Raw genomic sequence first — 18,485 nt, forward strand, 5'->3', positions numbered from 1 at the left:
CGAGCTTTGCTCTGCTCTGGGGCTGTGTGTGTGTGTGTGTGTGTGTGTGTGGGCGGGGGGCGCCCTGCTGGCCTGCCAGTCCCTGGGACTCTGGCAGCGATTGGTTGCGGGCCCAAGCCCGTCCCCGGCCCGCCCCACCACGGCCCCTCCTCCGGCCCCACCCCGCGGATCTCCTCGCCCCGGGCGCGCGGAGCCCGCGCCTAGCCTGCCTCAGAGAAACGCCCTACTTAGTAGGAGAGCGCGGGCGAAGGGTAGTGAGAGAGCAAGCGTATGAGCGCGTAGCCTGCCCGGGGCCGCGGTGGAGAGGGCGCGGACGGGCGGGGAAGGGGGACGGAGTGCGGTAGGCTGGACGCAGCGCTCTTTCTGGGACGCCAAGTGCCAACTTTCCCTGAAGCTAGGGGAGGGCGTGCACTGTTGAAGGTGCGGGGCTGTTAGTGGGGACTTGAGATTTTAGGGAAGGAAGTCTGCTCCCCCTTGTCCCTTTACCCCTGCTACTAATCCCATTAAAAAGATCAAGACCAACAATACCGGCAAACTTCACTCTAATTCCATCTGTCTCGCTGGCACCATGAAGGCAGCCGTCGATCTCAAGCCAACTCTCACCATCATCAAGACGGAGAAAGTCGACTTGGAGCTTTTCCCCTCCGCGGGTGAGTGGTGACTGTAAGGCCCCGCACCAGTTTGAGGCAGGAACGGGTCCTTTCCTCTTTCCCCTTTCGCTCTCTGTCCCCTTCTCTGAGATGGTGCCGAGCGGGTAGCGTTGGCAGCTGGAGAAACGGAGAGAAGGAGGGAGGATTGTTGGTGTCCCAGGACCCATGGTTTTGGGGGGTATTTATTTTTACAGCTGTGTTTTAGTGGACAGTGGGGAAACAGCTTATAGAATTTCCAGCAAACCCATCTCAGCTTTTTGATTTTCCCAGTTAAGCGACAAGTCTCTGGCCTTATTTCTTCATATTAAGGGTTCTTCATATTAAGGGGGTTCTGCCTCAGAGGTTATCATCCCTGGACTTGGCATCCCCCAGAATTAGAGCTGAACTAGGACCTTGGACAACTAGAGAAAGACAGTCTAACCAGCCGGCCTCAAATACTCAAGTATTTGTCTCCCCATTCTCCCTAACCCATGTCGCTTTGCTTGCGAACTCCTCTCTTCAGTATTGAGGACAGGGAGACGGGGATAAATGAAATTATTCCCATAACTTCGGGAAGTGTCCCAAGCCTATTCATGCAGGTTACTCACTTTACTCATGTTTTTAATCTGTCATAAATTTGTTCTCTGGTATCAGCGATCCGTTAGAAGAGAGAAAACACCCCAAAACCAAACATGACTTTTGGTCTTTGGCTGTGATGGTGTCCAAACTATTTAATTTGTAAGGACTTGAGGAGTGGGATAGTAGAGAAATTGCATTGTCTTTTATGTCCTGTCCTGTAGAATTCCTGGAACAAAAGCAGTTTGAGAGGGAAAAATACTTGTTTTTAGGATTTGGAAACAGCCAACTATACTTAGAGATTAATGATTTTGGAACTGAAAACCTGTAAGGCGAAGGTGATACATTCTGGAAACGAATAAAGTCCAGCAACATGCTACTCTGTAGTATATGAGTATCAAATAAGTAGCTGCTGCTTCCTGTAGTTAACACTGTCTTGTCTCTTCTGCTATAATTAATTGCTTATTTTAACCCTTTGAAATATTTTACTTTTGTTGTTGTTGAGAATATACACAGCACAGTACATACCAAGTCAACAATAAGGTTTCTATCAAATTTTGTGTTGTTTTTGTCAAGTTGATCCCAGATAGCAGGAGTGGGAACCTTTTTCTGCCAAGGGCCATTTGGACATTTATAACATCATTCGTGGGCCATACAAAATTCCCAATTTAAAATTTAGCCACCTATAATGTGATGGCTGGAATTGCAGTTGGTTTGGCTGGGCCAGACCAAATGATTTCGTGGGCTGCACGTTCCCCACCCCTGCCATATATAGATAGAACTTAAATGAGCATATTGCTTAAGGCAGAAATTCTTTTCTAGTTAGACTGTTGTTTGGTTTCAAGAAGACTTCAGGGGATATGTTTAAGGTTTCTTAAGCCACTTAAACTTTCAACATGTCGAACTGATACTACTATGTCATTCAGAAATGTTAATAGAAAGACTGGTCATAGTCTCTTCTCTTGGACTCCCATACATTTAGCCTGATCTTGCTGTGTGGTTAAGGAGGAATAAACTTGTGTCTTGTCACAAACTAGACCAGTATGAGCAAGGCTCATACTAGAAATGTGGAGACATTTCAGTGACTTATTGCTACAATCATAAATGATGTCACTATAATGGCTGTGTTTAGGGGTTCAAGGAGGCCAGAATAGTTTTCATTGTCACAATTGATTCAAACTATATGAGTCCATAGAAGAAGTGAAAGGATGGTTCTCATCAAAGATAAACTCAACTAGTAGGTCCCTTCCTTAGGAATAGCTTGTTGCTATCTGTGTTTATGGGTGAGAGACAGATTTGGTCATCTGGGAAACATTGTGTGTATATGTCAGTTCACATGTTTGCGGTAATAAGGAAGAGCCCATGGTAACACAAGTTTTAGATCTCAGTAAACAGCCAAAACAACTTTTTTTTCTTTTCTGATTTAATATTAAGCATTAGAAAATTTAAGTGCATGGTGCTGTCACGTAACTTTCCTTAGTTTTCCCATCTGTAAAATGGAGAAAGACCTGATGCTGCAGTCCATTATAGTAAGTGCTGTTCCATTGACTCTTTCGGAAAGGGTTTCTAGTCACAGATCAGGTTTTGTAAGTGACCTTCATCAAAATTTCACTTGGTCAAAAACATTAGGCCATCTTTTGCCATTCATTCTAATGGGATTTAATTACTGGTATTATGCTGGGAAAATTAAGGAAATTAGAAAATATATGCAGAAAATAATAACTCAGCTTTAGTTGATTTTTTCCCCGTAGAACTTTAGAAGCTTATATGTGAATGCTATACCCATACCTCAGAGAGGGATATAGAGGAACAGGGAAAGCAAGCAAGTTACCTAAGAATGTCCAATAAGCCAGTACCTGAAGTAAGATTAATCTCCACTTCTAAGTTCTCAATGTATGTTGTCTTGAGTAATATTGCAGGTTACTTTTGAAAAGCTTGGCAAAGAAACTTCAGTTGAGACTTAAAAGCTGGCAGGTGCAAAGAAGGAAGAAACATTGGCTAGTACTGCTTGTGTTTTGTTGGTGGGAGGACAATCTGGCTAAGTAAGAATTTGTTTTGCTCATCAGACCATATAGGACGTATGTTTAAAGTTTAACTTTTCACAGCATGGCTTTGTGTCTACAGCTGTGAGATAAGTATTTGTTACAATGGTTTCTTTGGATTGTTTTGTTTCTTATGTGTGAAGACAACTAGCTTGGGATCTTATGTGGTTTGAATGATTAAACCAGGATATTGTCTCCCCATACTCACTCAAGACAAGAGAGACTGGGTCCAAGACCTGGGTTATTTCTTTTTATTTATTTATTTTTGAGACTAGGGCCTAACCAATAGTCTTTATTCACTTTTATTTACCTCTCCATCTATATTGAGACTTTACAAGATTGTTGACAGTTTAACTATCAAACTAACATATATTATGAAGTAGCATTGACAATGAAGTTTCCTTGTTAAGTGTGAAGGTGGGGGTATACCATTTTGATTTCGACAAAGTGATGAGATTTTCTGATCTTCTCTGTTGGTGTAGATCCTGCTGAGAGGGGCAGATACCAGGTGCCAAAGCAAATACATTCCTAAACTGCTTAATCTGTCCTCTCCTGCCCTACTCTACCCTCTGGGTGAGGTGAACGTAATGCCCAGAGAAAAGCCGCTGTTTTAATTCTGAAAGTTTGTTTTTGTATAAGAGAAACATCAGGAGCAGTTCGGTCTTTTCCCTGGCCTTCCACCCCAGCAAAGGATGTCTGTCTTAGGACCTGTATTGACCTAATAGAAGGAAAGACACTTTTTCTCTGTCGCAAAATGGTCAATCTTTGTGTCTTCATCAATATGGGCAAAAAACGAGGCAGAGGCAGCCCAGGATTTTAATGTTCTCCCTAGTGTTGAGTCCAAGCTATCAGGATGACTCACTATGGTTACCATCAGGGACTTTGGAGTTTGACATTCTGGGTTCGAATTCCATCACTTACTGGCTGCATGGCTTTGGACAAATTACTTCATCTTTCTGTGTCCAAGTTCTTGTATTAGGAAAAAGGAGTATAGTAATAGATCTATCTCATTTATCTCATCGAGTAGATATAAGGATTAGATCAGATACTATGTATGAAATACAGCTAATAAATTTTATTTAAAAGTTAACTAGAAAACGGATCCACAAAACATGGCCCAATGCAGAATTTCTAGGGAGCTTCACCATGTTCATAGGGGAGGTGGCTGTGTAATGCCACTCCCTTAAGTTCTTATTTGACAGGGAAAAAGGGGTAAAGTTAAAGGGAACTTTTTCACCTGCTTAGCTGAGATTTCATGCCCTGAATCTTCATTCTGAGCCCATGAGGATACACTTTGAGCCAGTTAACAGTTAGGGTGTTGCAGTATTTGAGGTCCTGACTGCTATGGTAAAGGCACAGGAACTAATCAGTTATTTTTGGTGATGAAGGTTGTGTGTGGTTTCAGAGCAGGAAGGCCACCAAAACTAGGGGCAGAGAGGATGTTTTCAGGGTTGATGGAGAAGTCAAGTTTTTCAATTATGCAGCATTGAGAAATGCACAGTGTCCAGTTAGTATGAAGCATCTCACATTTTATTTATTTACTTGGTTGGCAGAGCTTGCATTCCTCACATTTTTGGTTGGTTTGTATTGCTCTTTTTTTGTGGAACTTTTTTTTTTAAGAGGCCAGACCACCCTGTAGTAGAAGCATCTTAACCCTCTAGGAGAGAAGGCAGCTTGTGGTCAGCTTCCCAGAGCCCAAGTACTCTGGGCTCTATCAGACCCTTTGCAAAGTTGAGACCTGGTTAGTGTAGCTCAGGATTTTTCTGGAAAGTCTCCCTCATTTCAAAGAGCACGGATAATGCTGCAGTGGTTAGTGACAGGGTAATTGCAAATGCCTGCCTAGTTAGCAGGATGAATAACCCATGACTGTGGTGGTGTTAGAGGGCTGTTTTGAGAGACATACTGAGCCTGCAGTATGTGCGTGCTGGACACTTTCATATAAAATAGCACTTTTAAGTTGCACACCAACTCTGGGAGAGAGGTATTATTTTATCCATCTCAGATGTGGAAAATGATGTTCTAGGAGGTACGTAATTTGCCTAGAGACCACAATGTTAGAAACCGACTTATAAACCGATGAGCTGTCACAAGCATTTTTTTTATCTAAAACAGAAGCACTGTGACATTCTTAGAAAAGGGAATTAAAGCTATGGCCTATGAAAAGGTATTGATGGTGGGTTCTTGAGGTGAAGGGGCTCCCCGCAGTCCCGGCAAGACTCCTCTTTGCGGAATCAGATGGCATCCTTATGACCTGAGTGTTCTGGCTGCTGGAGAAAGGATCTGTTCTGTGAGTTGTAACTCAGGCCCACAATCCAGATGTGTTGCTTTAGGAGGATGTTTAAAGGTTGCAGCAGTGCTGACCTGCAGCCTGGAAACAGGACTAGGGCTCTTGTTTTCCTAGTCTTCCAGTTGTACTTTACTTTCTCACAGGTGGCAAGGTGATTATGTTCACTTCCAACATCACATCCTCCCCTGAGCCGCTCTGTTCTCCCCCCTTTACTTTTCTCCTTGCTGACACAGCTCTGCATGTAATCAGTCTCACAATCTGGATGATGAGAGACATAGATCAGCAACTAGTTCATTTCCCTCATACAGTTGTAATTTAATTTCCCTTTAAGCCTAAGCAGTGAGTTTGTTGTATGGTTTGCAACATTTGCTGTTTATGCAGCCAAGTAAGTTTTATTTCTTTCTCTCTAAAGTTTAGTTTTTTCATGTGTCAGGGCACATTGTTTGGAGTCATTATGGCCCAGCTATAGAAGAAGAGCCCTGGAATCCTACGTGTAGACTTGCCATTCACCCAGCCTGTGGCTAGAGGAAGACACAGACTTCCTAGATATTTGTCCATGGTTCAGGTGTTGGTTCCACCACCACTAATTTGTATCCTTGGACCTGTGCAGTGATTCAGAGAGGAGTTTTTGTGTTAAAGGCATAGTCTCTGTGTTTTTATATAGCTGCTACATAATGAAATGGTGGCCTTGTTCCCCTGCTTAGATGGAATCTCTTGTAGGAGCTGCCTCTGTGTCCACAAGCCTTTAGACCTACACTGTGCTTACAGATGTTAATATTTCTTAACTCAAGGTTAAGAATGTCAAGGTTATTCCCAAATCTATCATTTTTTTTTTTCATTCCATATACCTAAAGCTACTTTTTGCTGTTTCGGTTGGCTTGAAGATTTCTTTGGAGGGTTCTTCTCAACTTGTTTCAAGAGGTTGCTTTCTAGGTTACTTTTCTGAGGTACTATGTCTGTCTGCTTGCTTGCTTTCTTATATTCGCAGTATGGATACAGAAAAAATGAGTCCACATGTTACTGTGTGTGTTATGGTAGATCCAGTCTCAATGGCATACTTACACCCAAGCTCAAATTTTGTTCTTCAGGCAATAAATATTTATTGATTATTTGACTAACTCCTTTATCTTCCCCAGATGCTTTCCACTTTCTGCTGTCTGGATTCAGGCTTGTCACTTGCTACTCCAAAGATAGGGATCCCTAGTGTGGCACTGTAGTATAAGCACTAGTCTTAACCATAAGGTCGGCAGTTCAAACACACCAGCAGCTCCTTGGAAACAGTATATGGGGTCCCTATGAGTCGGAACAGATTCAATGACACTTAACAAAAATAAGTTCAAATATGACTTCTTACTGTTCCATCAATGTTTTTCAATTGTTCTTTCATGTAGTATTTGGTTTTGTCTCTAAGAATTGTAAAATATTGACCCAAACAGTGCTTTTAGACCCAAAGTACCATTGAGCATTTTTTTTGGGCTAGAATTTCAGGTCTCTCTGTGGTTTGTAGATAGGAAGATCCTGTAATCCACCCTCCTAATTGGGCACTTTGGAGAGTGTGAAAGGGCACTGTTAATAATCACATCAGGGCAATACCTATAAACTGGAACTCTCCCAGCAAGTGAGGGATGCTCAATTTAAGACACTAAATTAGAGAGATAATATTTTTGCTAAACTCTATTTTCAATTGCTAATCTGTATGGCTCAGACCATCAAAATAATCTAACAGGACCAGATTAAAAGTTTAAAGCAATTCAAGTTCAGTGTGGTTTCCCTCAACCATGAGTTATATTTTTAAGTTTGTTTTGATGCGTAATTTAATATTTCTCAGCGCCTGAGAAACATTTCAAAATCAACCTCAAACATACTCACTTTAAGCATTTGAAACCTCTTGGTAACTTTTAGTAACTATGATAAGCCATAGAAGTTTGCTCTGAAAGATTCTGTGGGGGAACTGTAAGCTTTTCTGCATGCAGTGTATGTGCTCGTGTGTATGAAGAGAGGTACTGTTGAGTATGAGAGAAATACCGTCATTTCACAAGAGAAGGCAGTTACATTTTTTGTTTTGTTTTAATGTTTACCCAAGATGAGAGGTTTTTCTCTTAGGGTCAAAAGAGGCAACATAGGTTTTTTTTGTACCCAGTAAAGTAGGTGAAAACAAAAACAAAAGTGAAAAAAACAAACCCTTGATTCTTTGGAAGGGCATGTAAGGACCAGTGGATTCAATTACAACATCTGTTTAACTAAAACATTAGAGAGAGAAAGGAGAAGAACTACAGAAAAGAAGCAAAAAAGAATAAAGGAAAGGAAGAAAAAAAAAAAAAAGAATTAAGAATTTAAATGCGATTTCATAGACACGGGAAAGTCTTTGGGCCCTTTATTTCCGCTCTGTGTGTGACCATTTCTGAATCCGTACATTAAATTCCTCACAGGTGCATGGCTGGTCAGAATAACTCAGAGGAAACTCTAGGGTAAGTCAAAAAGGATTGCTGGGAGAGTTCCACTTCACATATCCGTGAGCTTATTCCAAACCAAACATGTTTAAGTATGTCTCTGTGACCATTGGATGGCTACAAATGACTTGACTCAGCAGTACCCTTGTCCTAGTCTTGTTGTTGTTAAGTGCCAACTCATAGTGATCTGGTATAGGGTTTCCAAGGAGCTGCTGGCGGGTTTGAATCGCCAACTTTGCTGTGGTTTGCAGTCCAGTGCTTATCCTCCAGTGTCACACCTGGACTCCTTAAAATAAAAGGATACTAAAAAAACAGTGTTGTGTGATGATCAGCTAGCTGTTCTTTCCATCAGTCTTGTAACAATATCGAACCCAATGAAGAGAGTTTTTTAGAAGAACATCCAGAGAGCAAGTTCTGATCCAAACAGTGGCTTCCAAGGGATCTTCTGGGCCAGGCCAACTCAAGGCAGAGAGGTCAGCTCAGAAGGTTATGGTGACTGTTTTATGTCTCAAAGGACAGCGGCTTGTGAAGAATTTTAAGAAAATTTACAACTACACTGAGAAGACGACCAGGAGAGTTGAATTGAGCAACCTTTTTATTCTCTACAAGATTTTGTTGGGAAACCTTACAAAACACACCTACCCTGCAGCCTTGAAGTTGGCCCTTCAGATTACTAATGTTCCCAAATCTCCAAGATGCCAAAAGTACTGTTTGGATGTGATGTAGATAGAAGAGCACAGAATTCTTCAGGGAAGGGCTAGAGAGATGGAAACATTGCCTTCAGAAGTGTAGAGGAGACCTAGAAGGTGGATATGTTCACATTTTAGTAATTTTGTTTAATAAAAGGCCACTATGATTTTGTAGTAATACTTTTTGACTTGCCTTCACATTTCCCGTACTCCAGGCATTTACATGGCAAAAAGTACAGGTAGGCTACTGATTGAATTTATGAAAATTGTGTGGATCAGTGATTATATTTTATAGGCTTGTCGGGACCTTTCTTCCAATAGATTGAGTTCAGATTGGCTTCATGGGTTAGCTTCGTGGAGGACATGAACATTTCGGAAAACATCTGAAGGAGGTGTAAGACCAGGGGATTATTATTCTAAACATTGAGAGCACTGTAGGGACACTGACTGTTTGAAGAAAAAAACATGTGTAGTCAGGATCTGATGGAGCATTTTGAATTTTGAATTTCCGGATGAATTTTGCCATTGAAAGCAAGAGCATTTTAAGAAAAGAGCAGCACTTATGGTTTATAAGGTGATTTTTTTCTTTTTAGCAATACCTTCCCTCCCAGCTTCCACGGTTGTTGAAACCTTCATGTTAATTTATCAGTATAAATATTAAACCTCAGAGGAGATGTCAAAATCAGTCAGGTATATATATTCAAAGCATAAATGGAAAATGAAGGTCCTGGGTCAGGCAAGAGAATCTCTCAATCTGAATGAGTGTTTGTAGGTTCATGTTTTTTGTAAAAATTCAGAACTCCTAGTATATGCAAGGTACTGTACTTGTTGTCAAGTTTTGATGCATACCAACCCTCTATAGGGTTTCCAAAGAGCAACTGATGGGTTTGAACCACTGAGCGTGTGGTTAGTAGCCTAGTCCTTATCCTGCAGTGCCACACCGAGACTCCATATTCATTGTTGTTAGTGCTTCTGAGTCAATTCTGACTCACAGCGAACCTGTATAGATAGGGTTTACAAGGAGTGGCTGGTGAGCTTGAACAGCCGACTTTGTAGTTCAAACCAACCTTGCTGCCCAGCGCATTAGCCCACAGTGCCACCTCAATTAATTATGTTTTTATGTGATTATAGTTATGTGCTAGAATAATTATTAATGGTGGAAGAGTGTGAAAATGCTACCAACCATTCCTCCCATAGCACTATACTGGGTTCAGTAATTCATTGCAATGGCCACCCAGAACTCTGACATCATACTCACAGTTATGAGGTTTATTAGGGACGTTTAACAGGTTACTATTCATAATTAGGAATGTTCAGGGCATGATTCTTTCAGTAAGGACAGCCTGTTCCCAGCCATGCCTGCAGGCAGGCCTCTTTCTGGTCTTTTGCCTCACAGCCACAAGCCCCTTGGTCTCTTGGTCTCTGCCTGCTCCAGCAATGTTCTAAAGCTCTTAAGGCTGCTGACAAATGCCCAAAGGCACTCCGATGCCTCCACTGAAGGCACTCCTCAGCCCAAGGCACTGGCCTCTAGCTCAGTGGGTCAGCAGACCGAGTTCCCTCAATCAAGTGTATGGAGGAGCTTCGCTGTGCAAACGAGCCTCCAGCCCAAAGACATTTCACGTTCTTACTCCGTGGACTGGGAAGCCCACTGCCATGGCTCTTGTTCTGACTCTTACACTGGTGGCATAGTGGGTTAAGAGCTAGAGTGCAAACCACAAGATCAGCAGTTCAAATCTACCAGTCGCTCCATGGTAGAAAGATGAGGCTTTTATGCTCTTGTAAAGATTTATAGCCTCAGAACCTACCGGTGACACAGCCACTACCACCACCACAACATGATAAATAAGAGTGCACAGTACAGCAGGATTATAGCCATGACTTTGCAACTGACCGGTTGTGTGACTTTGGGCAAGGCATTTCATTTTTCTGGACTTCATTTTCTTCATTGGTCAAAAACATTAATCGGACAAGGTGATCTATAAATTTCCTCCTTAACACTGACATTCTGTGACTCCAGGTAACATTTTAAAGTAATTAAGTGTTGGAGAGAACCTAGTAAAAATGGTGATGTTTTTATCCTAATCACCAAATTCTGTAAATTCAATCACCAAGGAATTTGGGATCCCTTCAAAAGATTAGCTTTTAGACAGTGATGTTAGTAATTGTGACTGCCTTGTTTACAAGTGGAGAAACTGAGGTAGTGTGTGCCCCTGCTGACACTGGACTGAATCCTGCCTTCCTCTTGGTCTCTCTCCATGAAACAGCTTCTTATTTCCATTAGCCTTTGCTACAGTTGCAGCGGAAAGCGACTCCTCAACTGGGTCCGTTCTGGAGGAAGCAGATGTAGTTGGAGGTCTGGTAGGTGAGGCACCCAGATCCAGCTGCATCCTCTGAACATGTGGTCTGAGTAATGAGCTTAGTTCATCTGAGCTGCCCTGTCTCAGTGTACCGCTCATTGTAAACAGTCCCCTCCTGCAGCAGGAATGCATCCTGCTGAAAGCCATCTCAACACCTCATCCTGACCAGTTCAATGAACTGGGCCTGCCTCCTGTGTGTGCAGAAGGGAGGTCTCAGGCCAGGTGGCTTCTGGCTGCTCACAGAATGGTGCCCTTCAGCAGGCACAGGCTACCCAGCAAAGTCAGAAGCAGACAAGACGCCACCTGCCTTGGTTTCCCAAGTACCCAGGAAGCTACAAGTATGTGATGGGTTGTGGTTAGCATTGGCCACTTTACTTTGAAAAGGCTGCTCTTGTGCCGTGGAAGAACCTAGCTAGCTTGCACACAGTTTTTATCTGAAATCTCATTTTATTGATGTTTTTCTACATTTTGAGAATGGTCTGTCATAGTCACCCTTTTCTTTCGGAAGCATGATGCCAAGCCACCAGACAGACTAAGTATGGCTGCAAGTTAGTTCTTTCTCAAGAAGTGGGGAAAAAAAAATGTAATTTGCCCCACAGACTACTGGACAAATGTTTAATTTCCCTCTGGGATATGCTAACTTTGAACTTTGAGAAGTATATTTATTTTGAAATCCAAATAAGATTTGAAGAATCCCTGTCTAGTATGTTTTCCTAGGTTGAAATATAAGGTATGTTGCTTTTGTCTCCTGTGCCTCGGTTTCCCCCTTTTAGCAAATGAGATGCATTTTACTGAGTAGCAGAAGCTTCAGGTAGCTGAAAGAACATTTCAGGGGAAAATTAAGCCCATCTGCCCTCGCCAGACACAAAACAATAACAAAATTAAAAAACCAAATAGACTGAACCAAAAACCTTTGACTGTTATGGGAAAGAATTGTGCCAAAGTTGTGTTTAAGAATTAATAAGCTTTTTATTTATTTAATTAGTTTTGCATTCATTCTATCATACATCATTACATTGCCATAGTTACCATCCCGTCCATGCATCATCACCCAACCAAAGGGTTTACCCTGCAAGGCTGCTCTCCTCTCCCACAGTCCTCAACACACAGCCCCTTTGCCTCTCTGGATCTCAAGTCCCCAGCTACTCCATCTCTTCATGTCATCTTCTCTGCCTCCATCTTGGGCCTCACTGCTTCTCTGGGTAGGGTCTCGCTCTCTGCTCTCCTCCCTTGATGGTCCCAGGGACCTCCGCTCCTAGGCTGAAAAGTTAATCACTCCCCTCCTTGCTATAAAATGTCCACCTTTACATTTCCAACCCTGACAATCAGTCCTGATAACAAAGAATTAATAAGCTTTTCATATAAATACAGATAGAATGCTCCTTAGAAGCAGCACTGGTGAAACTTCATGTGTTGTACTTTGGGGTCATCGGAAAAAAAGAGGAAGAATCTGATGACATGGATTCACACAATGGCTGCAAATAGGATTGTGAGGGTGGCACAGGACTGGGCAGTGATTTGTTCTGTTGTGCATGGGGTCACTATGAGTCAGAGCCAACTGGACAGCACCTAACAACAACAAACATACGAGTGAGGCTTTCTCCTGTAGCTTCCCTTTTTGCTGTGTTGTCAGGTATGATGCCGAGTTTAGCCAAGTTATTTTAGATGACCCCCCTAATACAACAGAAGTAAAGTTTTCTTCCACACCCTCCCTTTCTTGCTCTTTTGGAAGCCAAAGTATTCCAAGGCCAAATGACAAGTTAAATTGTTTTGTTGAGAGTGGGTATAAAGCCTAAGGATGTAGCAGGATCTTTAGATGCCTCTGCATTATTAGAGAAGAGGAGGAAGGTCTGCGATGTACAGGATGGTGTATCTAATGGTTGCAAAAAATAGAGATCATCATTTTAAACTTGGTGTTTAAAAATCTTGGCACTAACTTTAATACTTGCCAGGAACATTTTGTCTTATAAAGTAACTTCAAGTATGACTGACACTGTAGGATAAGCAAAGGATTGCTAACCGTAGAGACTCCACCAGCTGCTCTGAGGGAAAAAGATGAGGCTTTCTGTTCCTTTAAAGATTTTTTAGCCTTGGAAACTCTATTCAGGGTCACTGTGAGTTGGAATCATCTTGATGGCAGTTGTTGTTGTTTTTAGGATGATTGTCAGTTGTGGTCTCCTCCTCACATGGGTTCAAGCTTTGTGTTCTTATCAATAGTTTTGGGTCAGCCTCAGTGGTCTTGGTCTTCTTCTGTTTTGAACAGTTTCTATGTTGTAGACTGGGTAAGTCCTTATTGCCACCTTCTGTTGCCTGGGTCTGTTTTTACTGAGTTGCCAGATTATGGCTACATCTTTATATTATCTTTGTATTCTTCAAAGAAGGAAGCTCCAAGTGAGTGAGCTGCCCTGCATTGGGAAAGAATAGGAACATTAATGAGTTAAAATTTAGAACGTACTCTGGAGTCATTGGTGATGCAAGGGTGTTATTAAATTAGTGAGAGAGATGATATAGAGTGGCAATGCTAAATACATATGTACTCCCTAGGGTGAGTCATGTGTGTATATACAGGAAATGCATCCTTGATTTCACATAAGTCAGATCAAGAGTTTAAACTTACATCTTCTTGCCTCCTAATGGAAATTCCAAACACCTTTCAGAACTGCTGTATTTGGTCTCTCTTCAGTTTGGAGGGGTGAGAGCAGTGAAAGGAACATTTACGGAGTACCTACTATATAGCACGTCCCTTATAAACTGCTTTACAAGAATAATCTCATCCTATAAACAACCCCATGAGGCTGGCATTTGCATCTCTAGTTTGTAAGTAAGAAACTGAGTTCTTACTTAGGTTCATATAATTTGTACTAAATCACAGAAATTCCAAGTCACATTTGAATCTAGGTTTTTCTAATTATGAAGTCCCATCTACTCTGAATTGCTTTGGGGAATAACTTTAATAATGTCCTCATAAGAGGCTTTGATTCCTGGGACATTCCACTATGAGTATGTTCTGTTTTAGGTCACTCACTGCTATCACTGTAAAGAAGATAGCACCCAATTTGTCTGTAAATACCTATGATTGTGTTGTGTAGTAGCAAGAAAGCAATAATTATATATACATAGGGTTCACCTAATTTCCACTGGGTATAAACCCAAAATGGACAAATGGAAAGAGATTAATGAAATTTACTAAAGTTGCATGCAGATTGGTTCTTTGGCCCCCATTTTCCAGATTGGGAAATTGAGGAATGAAGTAAGCACTCCACCCCGGCTTGAGAAATCTCCAGGGAGGGGCTATTCAGAGCACAAGTCTAGGCCTCGAGGCCACTTGATGCAACAGGAATGCTTGTAGAACAATAAACACACACATGGGATGAATCAATGTCTACATGGTGGACCTGTAGTTAACCTCTGATTTGATTGAAGATTTAAAATAATAATAATAAAATGTGTATTTCTGGATTTCTGAAGACCTTTCATAGATGGCTTTTCTGTACCCTCACCCATGCTCTTCTGTGATGGATGGGCTGATGAAAGAACTTTGAAAATTCTGGCCAACTGCAATGTCTCCAAAAGATCTTGGGTGTTGGGTGAATGGAACAGCCACTCTTTGTCATTAAACGAGCTTGGGCCATGGTGCTTGGCTGCTTGATTCACACGGCTTTGATCAGCTTGTGCTGCTTACAGCATTGGCAGAGACAGCAAGTGATGAGCAAAGATGAATCAAGTCTTCCTTCTTCCAACTGCCTAAATTTGTAAGAAAATATATGTTCAGTATTTTTATGGGAAAACTAATTCCAAGAAATTAGTATGTGCATTTCTACAAGCTGGTGCAAGATACACTTGAGGCTCATCCTACGCAAGCTAGTTCCAAATCTTTGTGTGAGTCCTCTCAAAACACTGGTCCTGAGTGGAATGTAAAAGAATTCTAAGTACCTTATTTAGTAATCGATACTTGATTCTTAAGGAGCTCTGGTAGCGTAGTGGTTACAAATCGGGCTGTGAACCTTAAGGTCAGCGGTTCGAAACTACCAGCCGCTCCGCGGGAGAAAGATGAGGCTTTCTACTTCCGTAAAGATTTACACCCTCGGAAACCCTCTACAGGGTCGCTATGGGTAGGACCCGACTCGACGGCACTTAACAACAACAACAACAACAACAACTTGATTCTTAGGTTTCTCGGGTGGATTTATTTTTGCCACAAGTTTTTTACAATCAGAGAATTTCTCGTTTTCTCATTTGGCAGATGAAACTTATGAGCCCCAGAGTAAAGTGATTTACAAATATATTAGGTTGATCCATAGTAAGTGATCTTTGTCCCTAAATCACACAACCTCTCAGTCCTTAAACTGGTTGACATTTAGTCGAATCCAACATATGACTACCCCATATGTGCCTGAATAGGACTGTTCTCCATGGGGGCTTCCAGTCGTTGAATTTTTGGAAGTAGATCACCAGTCCTTTTTTCTGGTGCCTTTAAGTTCTTGAAGTTCCAACTTTTCAGTTAGTGACTATGTGGGTTTTCCATTTGTATCACCCCGAGACTCCTGTCTTTCATTTATGCTGCTTGTAATAATGTCCCTCACTGGAGGTGGCTTGGTGTAATAGAAAAGGGTTTGGAGTAAAGCTGACCTGGGTTTAAATTTAGATTTGCTACTTAACTAATTTGTCTTAGGCAAACTATTTAACTTCCTTAAGTCTATCCTCATAATAGAGATAACAATAAAGAGCTTTTTGGGCTATTTTGAGGATTAGTAACTTTTCCTGTAAAATTGTTTTGCACTGTCACAGGGTGTCAAAAAATGGTAGTTTTTCACTATCTCATAGGGCATTAAATTCTGTACTATTATTCACTGTTGACGCTGTTATTACTTGGGTGTTAAAACTGTGGTTACTGTTGACCTGGTTACAGAAAATTTTCCACTTGACAACCCCCTAACCAAGTGGGCCAGAGCAGTCACTGTGGCCAGTGACATGTTGTCTTCTTCTCATGCATACTTAACCAAACTCAAGTCAGGGTTTAGGTCACCCTCCTAACTCTAAAGCATTGTTTTTGTTAGATGCCATTTAGCCCAACTAACAGCAACCCTGTGTAGAAAAGAAGAAAGTAATGCCTGGCTCTGCACCGTCCTCGAAATCAGTCCTTTGTTTTAGCACAGTGTTGTAGCAACTGTGCTAGTCCAGCTCGTTTGCACTCTTCCTCTTTTTTCACTGACCCTCTACTTTGCCAAGCATGATGTCCTTCTCTAGGGACTGGTCCCTCTTGATAACGTCCAAAGTGAGCGAGACCAAGTCTTGACATCTTGCTTGTAAGGATCAGCATTCTGACTACTTCTAAAACAGACTGGTTTGTTCTTCTGGCAGCCCCTGATATACTTAATATTCTTAGCCGGCACCATAATTAAAAGGCATCAGTTCTTCTTTATTCATTGTCCAGCTTTCACATGCATATGAGGCAGTTGAAAAAAACCATAGCTTCCTAAGTCTTCCTCAAAGTTACATTTTTGCTTTTTAACATGGTAATGAAATCTTTTCAACAGATTTTCCTAAAGTAAAACTACGTCTTTTTACTTCTGGATCCCAAATGGTCAATACCAGTCCCATTTCAGCTCATTAGTGCCTAGGATAGATCTGTTAAGTGTTCCATGCCATTTTTGTCAACTACCAGGTTTTCTTGATTCATTCTTCTTAGAATTCATATTCCAACAATTAATGAATGTTTCTATTCATTTTGAGTCATATGCCAGAAACAAATGAAGGCTCTGAAAGCTTTCCTCTGTCCATACCATTAAGGTCAACTCTGCTTGGAGGAGTCCTGGTGTGGTGCTGTAGGATAAGCACTGGACCGCTAGCTTCAAGGTCAGCAATTCAAATCCACCAGCCACTTCTTGGAAACACTAGACAGGGTCACTATGAGTCAAACTGACTCCACGGCACTTTACAACTACTACTTTGAGGAGGCACCTCTTCACCAGCCAAATTTTGGGTGACTTCCAACCTGAGGGGCTCATCTTCTGGCTTTATATCAAACAATGTTCTACTGCCATCCATAATGTTTTTTCTGGCCAATTTTTTTTTTTGAAAGACATAGATTGTCAGGTCCTTCTCAGTCGGTCTTAAAGCTCCACTGAAACGTGTCCAACATGGGTGGCCTGTTGGTACCTGAAATACTGTTGGCCTGATTTCCAGCATCACACCCACACAAAGCTACCACTGCACAACAACCTGACAGTTGAAAGGTGGTTCTAAAGCACATTGTCAGATATTATCCCTTGCCACTTGGACAAAACAAATCTGCCTGAACTGCTGCTATTAAGTTATGTTGTTGTTAAGTGCCATTGAGTCAATTCCGATCCATAACAACCCTGGTGAGTTTGAACAGGCGACCTTGCAGTTCAAACATCTTGTCTTTGCAGTCTGACTCATTAGCCCACAGCACCACACCAGAATTATGCTAATCACTAAAGCACTCTCCTGTTTACCCTGCAGTTGTATCTTTGTTAGGAGGTGACCTAAGTATCTAAGTGTTAAGAGAGAAACTCTACTTTCTGAAAATACAGCAAGTCAGTGCCAGGATTTGAACATCAACATCTTTGTCTCAGTTGTTACTTTATAAGCCAGACTGACTTCTACTTAATAAAAGTTATGAAGACTTATGTCAGTGAATCCATTTGGAAACCCCTGAAGATAGTAAGCCTCAAAACTGAAAAAGTCCACTGTGCTGTCTTCTTTGTGGCCCCCACCACCACTTCCCTGGTGTCCACCAGCAAATGCCTGCTGTTTGTTAGACCATCCAGTTTTAGTATACCTTCCCTAAAGTACTTTGCCACTGAAGATGCTTATAGAACTGTGCACCTCTGGGATTTGCCAGTTGCCAGTTGCAATGGCTGATTTACAGCCAGAATTTGGCTCCCAGAAAAGGGGATCCTGTGCCTTTAAAACAGCTGTACACCAGTGTGTATAAATGTGCTTGCTAATCCAATGACTAATTCAGCATATTATAAAGCAGCCATGAACATGCTGCCAAGCAGGGCTGTATCCCAACTAGAGTTGTGTGTAAGGCTTAGAGAATTATTTCTTGAGTTCTGCCACACTGCCAGTCTCTGAAATGAACTCGTTCATCTTGTCTGTGGCTCTGGGTGGAGTCATCAGTGGCCTTCTCCCTGGTTGGTCTGCTCACCCACCTACTTTCTCTCTTTTCTCTATTCTCCCGCCTTCTATTCCAGGGCTCTGAGTATTTACTCATCTCAGGGTGGAGCCAGGCTCAATTTGAGTCAGGTCTAGGAAACCAATCACAGCAGTACCAGGCCATTCCAGGGGACAGAACTCATGACCCTTCTTGGGGAAGGAATTTTCCCAAAAGATCCCTTTTCATCACAGCATTGTGATTGCACCTTTTTTGATTCATCCCCAGCCATCCTACCCCGGATTTGTTTATCAAGAGGCTCTTCTCTGTCT

General features: G+C 41.9%; 1 protein-coding gene across 2 annotated transcripts in view; it reads left to right on the plus strand.

Moving 5' to 3' along the window:
• Nucleotides 1-459: 459 nt before the first annotated feature.
• ETS1 (v-ets avian erythroblastosis virus E26 oncogene homolog 1) overlaps nt 460-18,485 on the plus strand; it is a 79,156-nt gene continuing 61,130 nt past the window's right edge. The window contains exon 1 of one of the 2 annotated variants that reach the window (XM_006873081.1): nt 460-650. In XM_006873081.1, the coding sequence (XP_006873143.1) occupies nt 569-650 (82 nt within the window). In that variant the 5' untranslated portion in view covers nt 460-568. The remainder of the gene's footprint in view (nt 651-18,485) is intronic. The other variant, XM_006873082.1, reaches the window with a different exon arrangement.

The sequence above is a fragment of the Chrysochloris asiatica genome, unplaced genomic scaffold, assembly GCF_000296735.1.
Source record: "Chrysochloris asiatica unplaced genomic scaffold, ChrAsi1.0 scaffold00222, whole genome shotgun sequence".
NCBI lineage: Eukaryota > Metazoa > Chordata > Mammalia > Afrosoricida > Chrysochloridae > Chrysochloris > Chrysochloris asiatica.